Consider the following 10,111-nt stretch of genomic DNA (forward strand, 5'->3'; position numbering starts at 1 on the left):
ATGCACAAAACTTGCATGTGTAATGGCATCAAACGTGTCCACAATGGTTATTACATATGTATCCTTACCTAAAATAAAAGCTTACTGGGTTACTGATATCGGAAATGTAGATCCAGTGATACCATATTTTAAGGTAAGTACAAGGATTTTAGCAATCAAGTGGAAACAAATCGTTATATCATTATTCCTGATCATTTTTTCAACTTTTTCCAGATTATTAAGATGAAGTTCTAGTTTGATATAATGAGGATACGACGATACATCACATAACATGTCGGCAACAAATGCTAAATAAAATACAGTGTGCAACATTCTAAACCGTGTCCAAATCTTGACAAAGACTGCAACAGCCTATACATAAGAGCTTGATATGTTAAGGGACCACCCATTTCTGTTTTGGCGCCTACTATTTCAATGGTAATGTTGTTGTTATCTAGGCAAAAAGAAACACGATTCGTTTGAGGAACTACACCATCTTAAAACACATGCCATATCTTGATAGATGCTATTTATCAAAAATAAATTTGTCGGGCATTAGTAAACGCGCCCAAATGTTGACAAAAAAATGCTCCAACTTATGAAAAAGAGTTGGACATGTTAAAGAAGGAACCATTCATACCGAAAGGGCATGGTAGGTATCTCTGTTGCTAGTTTTTCCTAAAATACGATGCAAACCATCTGCAGCAATTTCAACAACTGAAGCCAACTCAATTTCTAACTGGTTTAAAAACTATTTGCATGATAATTCTCCTTTTACCCAAAGTGCAAATGTTGCACATTAAGACTATATTTAGCTGAACAGATACTACTCAAACAGGTTCAAAACCAGGAAATATAAACGTCACAGATTGCACAAAAAATCCTGATCCCTGTAGGTAGAAATGAAATATTTTCTTCCACTTCCTTGTCAAGATCTTCAATCGAACGATCTGAAAATTCAATATAACATTCAATATCAGCATTAACACAAGAAACACAGGTGCACCATCTGAAATATCAGATGACACAACTACCAAAAGCATATTACCTTGATCGCTCTCGACGTCTCCGAGAGGAAGAAACATATCTTCCATGCCTATCTGATGACTGAGAGTAGGACCTACTGTAAGATGGCGACCTGCTTCTTGAATATGAACGGGATCTTGAAGATCGTCTTGGACTGGGAGACCTAGATACAGAAGAGTGAGAATAGGAGTCATCGCGATGCCTTTTCTCATTTGAGGAATATGACCTGCATGACCAACAAACCAATAACAAAACGACGGAAATTATTTCTTCAGCACAACAAGAAATCCATGAAAAAAGCTCAAGTTTTTTGAAATGGACCCTATAGTTTATCTCTATGTCTTGGTAAATGCTGTCCCAAATGCAACACACCAACAGCTAACTTCTATTAACCAAATTCTACCTTGAATGGCGTCTTCTTGGAGATACTGAGCGGTCACGAGAACGAGAATGAGAGCGCGAACGAGATCGTTCTGCAAAATAAAAATATTGTGTCAACTCAACAACTTGATAGATCCTGAGAATGTAATCAATGTAATCAATATGGTGAATTTTCAATGCTTTACCATAATATGGGGAACGATGGCGACCATATCCAATCCCGCCCCTGTAATTCCATGGATTCAAAATTCAGTCAAAAGCCATATATCTTTTATAGCAGGAGCTTATACAACAACTTCTAAAAAGGAGAAATCTGTAATTATTAGGACACTTATATCTCTTCTGAATATTTGGCTCCTACCTCTGCCTGCTCCGCATTTCCTCTGGCTTCTTCCTACTCTCTTCAGCAAATAAAACAGCAATCTTTCGCCCAAGAAGAACCTGTCTATCCATATGATATTTTGCTTCTGCTGCCTCTTCAGGATCAAAATACTGCACAAAACCAAAACCACGAGGCTCTCTGCATATGACAGCAAATAATCAATTAGCAGAGTCGAACTAAAATAAAATGACCATAAATGCATTACTAAAGAATGTAAGACATCGTTGAAAGTAACTTGTAGAGTCTTGAGATCCCTTCAAATTCTCCACAAAAAGCATAACACACATGCACCAGAAATGTCTGGTGAGAGACTCGGTGCACAACTGTTAGCAGCTAACCTTCTCAAAAGGTTATTATTGAACACCATATCAGTTACATGATTCAAACTTCAACTTTGGTTCGAGTCTTCTCTTCTCTTCTATTCTTGTCTTCTCACCATCAGTTATCTTCATTCAACAGTCTTCTCTTGAATAAAATAGTCTTCTCTTGAATAAAACTAAGATAAGCCTTCCTCTACAACCTTACAGAAGTCAACTTGTTAAACGGCATGCAAAAAGTTTGTAAGTATTTTTGCTACCCAAAATAACTGCACATCGTTGCTTGCTAAAGTTTTATTATAAATCGCAAACCATCAATCAGGAATAAATAAAACATCACCAGTTGCACAATCCCAAATCTGCCATATTATACGCAATGTTGCACACTATGCATTTTATAGTTGATAGGTTGTAATCGTGTTAACTATTATTGATTCAGTTCATAAATAGCATAGACTTGAATTTCTAGCACAATAATAAGAAACTGAATCTCGACTCCACTATAAATTTTGCAAAGATATACTTTCTGACTGTGAATGTCATCCTTTATAATAATATGAGAGATAACATGATAGAGAAAAAACACCGGTGATGCTAACTTACCCTGTATGAAAGTCTCTTGGGAGATAAATGTCTTTGATGCGTCCAAACTCCCTAAATGGGCCTCGAAGGTCATCCGGCCTACAAAAAATTAAGATCAAGAAAACAATCAAGACAACTAGACATGCACTTCTTGTTTCTTGTATCGCCCCATAATAAACCATAAATTAGTGATCTGCTTCCAAGCCTCAGAACTATATGAAAAAAAAAAATGCAAAACATTAACAGACAAAAAGAAAGTCATTGTTCAATAGAGAAGAAGAAATCTGCAAAAAATTGTATACTATGAACATAGAAGCTCTCAAGAACCTCAAAATGAATCCCGTATCTTTGACCAAGACAATAGCATTCGATCCCTTCAAATATCACCGATAGATGATGCAACTCTAAAACTAGATCTAGTAAATAACTGAAACTCAATTGATATACCACATAACCCAAATTTACAGACAACACAAACCAAAAGAAATGAAGTGTATAGCAAAAGATTTAAGGAAAATAATAAATAAAATAAACTGTTCAGTCCAATCTAGCCCCTCCGGTATTTTACCGAGGCAGTCCCCAATGTATTAAAAACAAAAATAAAAAACAAGCAGGAATTACATCTGCACCTACAATATCGAGGGGAAACAATTGTCTAGCATTTTGTCAAGCCAGAATTAGAACCTATCTTCATTTCCGAATGCCAAATATTTTTCAGAAAGGGTTCAAAAACTGACCATATTACTGTGGAGAACAAAACAAAACATTGCAATCTGTGGAGAACAAATTGGTCTGATTTACCTTGAAACCTAGTTAAAATCTTAGAACAGAGTAGAATTTTCAAGAGAAAAAATACCTGCAATCCAGCCGAAGATTGCGAACCAATAGGCTTGTAGGACCGGCCCTCGACCGCCCGCCGTAACGACCTCTAGGACTAGGGCTAGGGCTTCTTCTACGGTAATATCCTCTCCTCGGCGGAGGGCTATAACTCGGGCTTCTGTGCCCCATTCTTCACACTGAAAATATTCGCAAATTCGATCAAAACTTTAGGAGAACGTGCATCAGTCTAAGATTAACTTTATCAAAATCGAGAGCTGAAACGACAGGGAAATCGACCGCACTCACCTGCAAATAGTAGTTCCTGGAGGATATTCGGAGAGAGGGCTACTTAAATCAAGAGAAGATAGGGAGGATATGCAGAAGAGACGCTCGATGCAACCCAGACTACTGCTTTTGCGAGGGTTTGAGAAACCCTTTTGAAATCTGGGGTTCGTTCCAGAAGCTTCCCTAGTTTGCCTTTTGAGAACGAGATTGATACACATGAGCATATCCTTTTGAAGTATAAATACATAACATAGTAATAGAAAAAAGCACGTGTTCATAAGTGACCGACAATTACCCTAACAAATGTTACTTGGGTGAGACTTTAAATTGGGACCACTATAATATTTATTAAGGTTATACGATAGTATAAGTCATATGATTTCACTATAGATAACTTAGGTTATAAGGTTAGATGTTAGTAGAAGACATATGATTTAACTATAGATAACTTAGGTTACAATGAAATATGAAAAAAAAATCTTTAGTGTGTATGGTTAGGGTTGAAATATTTTTTTAATTTTGGAGTAAAAAATTGTTTTTAGGTTATAAGGTTAGATGTTAGTAGAAGACATATGATTTAACTATAGATAACTTAGGTTACAATGAAATATGAAAAAAAAAATCTTTAGTGTGTATGGTTAGGGTTGAAATATTTTTTGAATTTTGGAGTAAAAAATTGTTTTTATTTGGCTTCTAGAATTTTAATTTAATTTATTTTTAGTTTTTTAAAATTAAATTGATTAATTATAAAAATATCATATAAATAAGTGTTATACCATATTAGGTTCTTGAGTTGGGGTAATGGGTCAAGGTTTTTTGGCCACGTGGTATTGATAAGTCATTATATTGGCCCATAGTATTGTAAAAAATGTCATATAAACTAGTGTTATATGAAACCAGCCTGATCAAGTGCCATATGAAACCAACCTAGATCCATCTTAAATCTAGATCTACCAAGCCGAAGGGATTATATTAATTATTATTTTTTAATTTTATTTTTTTCTTTTTTTATTGTCAACATTACATTACATAATAACTAAGTCAATATTACATTACATTACATAATGCCTTTAAAACTAACATTTTACAACCTTGTTCACATACTAGGTTCTCGAGTTAGGGCAATGGGTCATGGTTTTATGGGCACGTGGTATTGATAAGTCATTATATTGGCCCATACTATTGTAAAAAAATGTCATATAAGCAAGTGCTATATGAAACCAGCCTAGATCATGTGCTATATGAAACCAACCCAGATCCATCTTAAATCTAGATCTACCAAGCCCGAGGGATTATATATAATTATTATTTTATTTTTTAATTTTTTTTAATTTTAATGTTGACTAAGTCAACATAACATTACATTACATAATGCCTTATAAAACTAACATTTTACAACATTGTTGCCATACTAGGTTCTCGAGTTAGATAAAAGTTCATCTTCTTTAGATATAAGGAAATAGATTAGCAACCAGAAACAAAAGGCATTTAACATTTGATATAAGGAAATTTTTGCATGGAAGCAAGTCTATTGTCCCATAAACAAGGGAGTCTCATACATTAATTTGGTGTTTGGCTCGGTCGTGACCTTAAAATTAGATGATGATTATTATTACTATGAAATTTAAGTCTTGATGTGATCCACTTGCCACATAAACCATTAAATGTTGAACGATGCAATCATCCCAACAATAAATGTCTCTTTTTCATTTCAAAATGAACTATATTATCATCCATGTCACCTCATCCATCTTGAAATGTACAAGCTTTGACGAGGTCACCAAGTTCATATGTCTCTATCATAAAAGAGATATCAAAGTAATGGAGACCATGTGCTCATGTAAAGAGCTCTATGAAATGCCCTCAAGAGTTATGCAAATGGATGAGATGAACTCAAGAGGGCTTTCATGGAGATCAATAGCAAGGATGATGATGGAGAAGAAGATGACAAGTCTTGCTCAATCTGAAGAAGAACATTTTAGAGGAAGTTCACCCCAAAAAGAAAGAGGAGGAGGTCATTGTCAATAGTAAGCAATGGGCTAAATATGTCAATAATGTGAGGAAATTGAATGAGTATTTTCTGAGGATGACTTAGATGAGAATGAGAGGATTCAGAAGAGTGATTTAATGAATAAAAGGATCATTGATATAGAAAGTAGGATTTTTTATTATGAGGATATCATTGCGGTTCCTAAGACAATAACAACTTGGAGCAAGGAATGTTCGAGACTAAGTACAAATTTAAGCTTGTGGAGGGTGTCACGATCAAGGGTTGGGTCATCCAAGCTTTCATTGTGAGAAAATGTTGGATGGTAGGAAGACTTAGAGTGAGATTAAGCAAGGGAACCCATGAGGTGTAGACCAATTGGTTTGTGTGTACTTTAGTCCCCATTATATATTACAGTCACACCTCATGGGGAGGTATTGAGGGTGGAAGAAACTTGTGGGGGAAATAAACTATCCCATAGGGCATCTAAGCTCAAGTGTGTCTCACATGATCCTGGTGAAAGCCTCCCATTAGTGGGCATATCGTTCTGCCATTCAACATTAGGGCACCATTAGGGTTGGCCCAAGCCTAAGCTATTGGAAATGTTTGTTGTCATTGGTGTCAAATATAGGGGAGACTACAAATAGTCAAGGTAAATATTGCAAATTGTTGTAAATATTGTTTGGATGCCCATTTTTTTTATGCCCATCTTAGATACCCCATATTTGAATGCCTTTTTACTCTAAATACCTAGCTCAAATGTGAGTATTATTTAAAAACTTTTCCAATGGTATATGTGATCCGAGTTGACTCAACTCTTAGATTTAACCAATATCTTTTGCTTTCGTGGTGTGATTAGAATTGCATTTAAAATAGCATAAAGGAACATAAATGCATGTTGTAAAGAAGAAGGAACATGACAATCATCAGCAACATAAAACTCAAGACGTTGATAACAGAGTTTTTCCAAGAGGGACTATGTCTTTGGGCCCTAGTGTCAAGATGGTGTATGCCGCTACATTAAGTGTTGTCAATAGTGATGATGTACATAAGAGATGCCGTCGTTATCATACAAGGAAAATGCCCTCATGCAGGGGTGGCTCCAAGAGATGTTCCGCTGCAGGAACCCTCATTCAAAAAGGACTCCCATCAGTATGACCTAAACTCATGCATGATGATAATGAGCATCCCGCTGACATGGCATAAAAGGGATCTCAATGCAAACATACATGGCGACACATGAGTATCCCATCAACATAACAACAAAGGGATCTCAAACAAAACATGACGAATCATGACAACAAGTACATCCCGCAAATGATTCTACATCACATCAAGCAGGAATCATGAGACATGTAAGAAACAAGATCCCACATCAAACATCAAACAGGGATCTATGTAGCACAATGCATAGCAAAAAGAAGTACATGAACACACTGCATATACCTCATATCCTAAGGCCATCTAAAGAAGAGGATGTCAAATTGTTGAAGTTGGTTGTACCATCAATCTCGCGGTGACGAATCTCATGGAATGACTTCTCGCACGTTGAATGCTAACACCTGCACTCCACTTTGAAAAGTGGCCAAAAAATGAAATGAGCAAATGGAAAATCTAAATATACTATAAGATTTGTGGTGTCGAATAGTGCAAAATCGACTGCCAAATTTCTGAATTCTAAGAAAGTGGAAATCTGGGACTTAAGGAATATTTTAGATTCCCCTTAGATTCCTCAAAGATTCCCTCCTCTGGGTCATCTGCAAATTAGTTACTCAAATCAGGAAACTGACTATGCCATCAGGTTCATGTCCCTGAGAGGTGTAAGATCAACATAAAATTTGTCCAATTTGGACATTGCAAAAATTTCACCCTCTTGAGAATTTCACCCAATCATGGTTCCCCCTGTGTTTTTCCAAAATCATGGTTCCACCTGAAAAAACAATTAATTAAAAAATAACGTTCCTTGATTTCTGTGTGCGCTCTTGGCTCCTCCATGCTTGGCGCACTAAGAAAAAGACATGGTTATATAAGTTTTGGGCAGACTTTTTAAAAAGCCCCACTGGCCTATTAGTAAAGGAAGGCAATTAGTTAAGGGGAGGTTAGGGGATCAAATCATGCCTCCCCAAAAATCTGCATGTACAAGCCTTTTATAAGGCGTGGTTGTTTTTTTAAATGAAATATTATTATGGCAGAGGTTTGTTTTAAGTATTAAATGAGGGTGTTGTGTGAAGTTGTGTGGGCGCCTGAGTGGTGCGCTGGCCATCTCAGCCGGGCGGGTTCAAACCCTGCCACCCATGGTCCATCATATGGCATGTCGTTATTTGTTTTTAATGGGTGGGGCGTGGGCTGGGTCCACCGGAGGTGGCCCGCCCACCACCCAAATATATGGTACAATATATATGTGGGTTGGAGGTTAGAGGGATGGTGGGGGTCATGGCTTGTTGACTCACTTTTAATATTAATTTTTAGTATGAGGGTTGGAGCCGGCAGGGGTCATGGCTCGCCACATATATATATATATATATATATATGCGCATATGCATATATATATATATATATATATATATATATATATATATATATATATATATATATGCATATATATGTATATATATATATGCATATATATATATATATATATATGCATATATATATATACATATATATGCATATATATATGCATATATATATATATATATATATATATATATATATATATATATATATATATATATATATATATATATATATATATGTTATAATACAATCACATTTTTCCAATTTTGTTTAATACAGGGGATATTAGACAAATTAACGATCCAACAAATTCGCCCGCTTTCGGGAGCTAGGTTTCATGCCCCAAGGTCGGTCAAGTTGTAGGACACTTAAACCAACTTTCACTGGCTCGTTCTCCCTCATACAAGCTCAGATTGACGAATCGTTCGCACTGTTGCAATCAAGACGACAAGATCTACGCTATGGTTCTGGTTCGAAAGCATTTTGATCACTTTGGTTTTCGAGCTTCCATAAGCCCTCTTTGTCCTGTGTGTGCCTCTAGAGCCACTTGGATCAATATGGAACTCCCTTTAACTCAATAGGAATGAGGAGATATGAAAGATTATATTGGGTCATCCCAACCAAAAAGTACAGGTCATCCCAATCAATTTTACAAGTCAACCCCATAAGTGAATGTACAAACACCATAAATAAAGGATAGATGAGTGCATTTGAAGACAATCCAAACAAGAAGAGATCTAAGGTGTGTAAGACAAGTTAATGAATACTCTTGTGGTTTTCAAGGTGGAGCATAAATGTGATATTTGGACTGAATGAGGAACGTTAGAATTTTCATTATAAATAAGATGTTTCAGATCACGAAATTTAAGGACATGGAGGCAAGATCTTTGTGTACACTTGATAAAATATTTAGTCACTGGTTCACTATACTTTCAGAGATATGATATGTGGAAGTTAGGGTTCTTGAATGCTCTTGAAATATACTTCAACAAGTTAGTATGCCATTTTCATTATAACTTATTTTTTGAGATGTTACAGATTATGAAATCTTGAGGAGACAAAGATGATATTTCTAAGTACTTATGGTAAAAATTTCAGACTTTGATTTGTTATAATTTCATAGATATGCTCTGAGGAAGTTAAGGTTCCCGAGCTCTCATGAAACTTGCTTCAAATAGGTCAGTTTGTAGAAATTTTGAATAATATAACACTTATTCACAGATATTATCCTGATTATACACTATTGCAGAATGCATGCATAATACATAACCTCCTCTAGCATTGATCATCAATTTGTAGTATTCAGAAACAATCGCATGCGCACATTGAAGCATCAATCACACATATCAACACAGTATATCACGGGGAAAGCATACAGCTGAAAACCCCCAACTATTTGTATATTATATTAATTGAGAACATGTAACAATACATAGTACAATACTCCTCACAAGTACTCGGTACTATCTTTACATGCTACACACAAACTAGCTCAAATCTGAATCAATCACAGGTTCAAATCTCCTCCGCTGTCTGCCTGCCTCCACTGCGCAATCCTGCATGAGAATAGATGAGAATGGCTGATCCAAACTCGTATTTCCCGTGGCTGAACCACGCAATCCTCATTGGCAATACTCAATCCATTGATTGTGCAAATCTCATGCACAACTATAGTCACAACTGACAGTTGTCTTGCCCTTTCACTCACCTCTAACACTTGTCTCCACTGAATTGTCCATGCACTGAGTTAACTGATGTATTCTTTAGTTGATTTTTGAGTTAATAATTAGTGAATTAATTAATAATTAATTCACACCACTCATCACTAGTGTATTT

General features: G+C 35.9%; 1 protein-coding gene across 4 annotated transcripts; it reads right to left on the bottom strand.

Annotated features, from left to right (window-relative positions):
- Positions 1–493: 493 nt before the first annotated feature.
- LOC149195666 (serine/arginine-rich SC35-like splicing factor SCL33) lies at positions 494–3,969 on the bottom strand. Of its 4 annotated transcripts, none has more exons than XM_089405396.1 (8): positions 3,793–3,969; positions 3,524–3,683; positions 2,689–2,766; positions 1,748–1,906; positions 1,572–1,612; positions 1,409–1,478; positions 1,028–1,231; positions 494–929 (listed from the first exon to the last, which is right to left on the bottom strand). In XM_089405396.1, exons 2-8 carry the CDS (start codon positions 3,673–3,675, stop codon positions 917–919), a joined length of 717 nt encoding a protein of 238 aa, XP_089261522.1. In that variant the 5' UTR covers positions 3,676–3,683; positions 3,793–3,969; the 3' UTR covers positions 494–916. The 4 variants fall into 4 exon arrangements, with proteins under 4 accessions (XP_089261522.1, XP_089261523.1, XP_089261525.1 ...); XM_089405397.1 differs by having other exon boundaries at positions 3,524–3,711; XM_089405399.1 differs by lacking the exon at positions 3,793–3,969 and adding an exon at positions 2,107–2,281 and having other exon boundaries at positions 3,524–3,584.
- Positions 3,970–10,111: the final 6,142 nt, after the last annotated feature.

The sequence above is a fragment of the Pinus tabuliformis genome, chromosome 2_2 (assembly GCF_031772625.1).
Source record: "Pinus tabuliformis cultivar Carrire ecotype Pingquan chromosome 2_2, CPIR1, whole genome shotgun sequence".
Classification (NCBI taxonomy): domain Eukaryota; kingdom Viridiplantae; phylum Streptophyta; class Pinopsida; order Pinales; family Pinaceae; genus Pinus; species Pinus tabuliformis.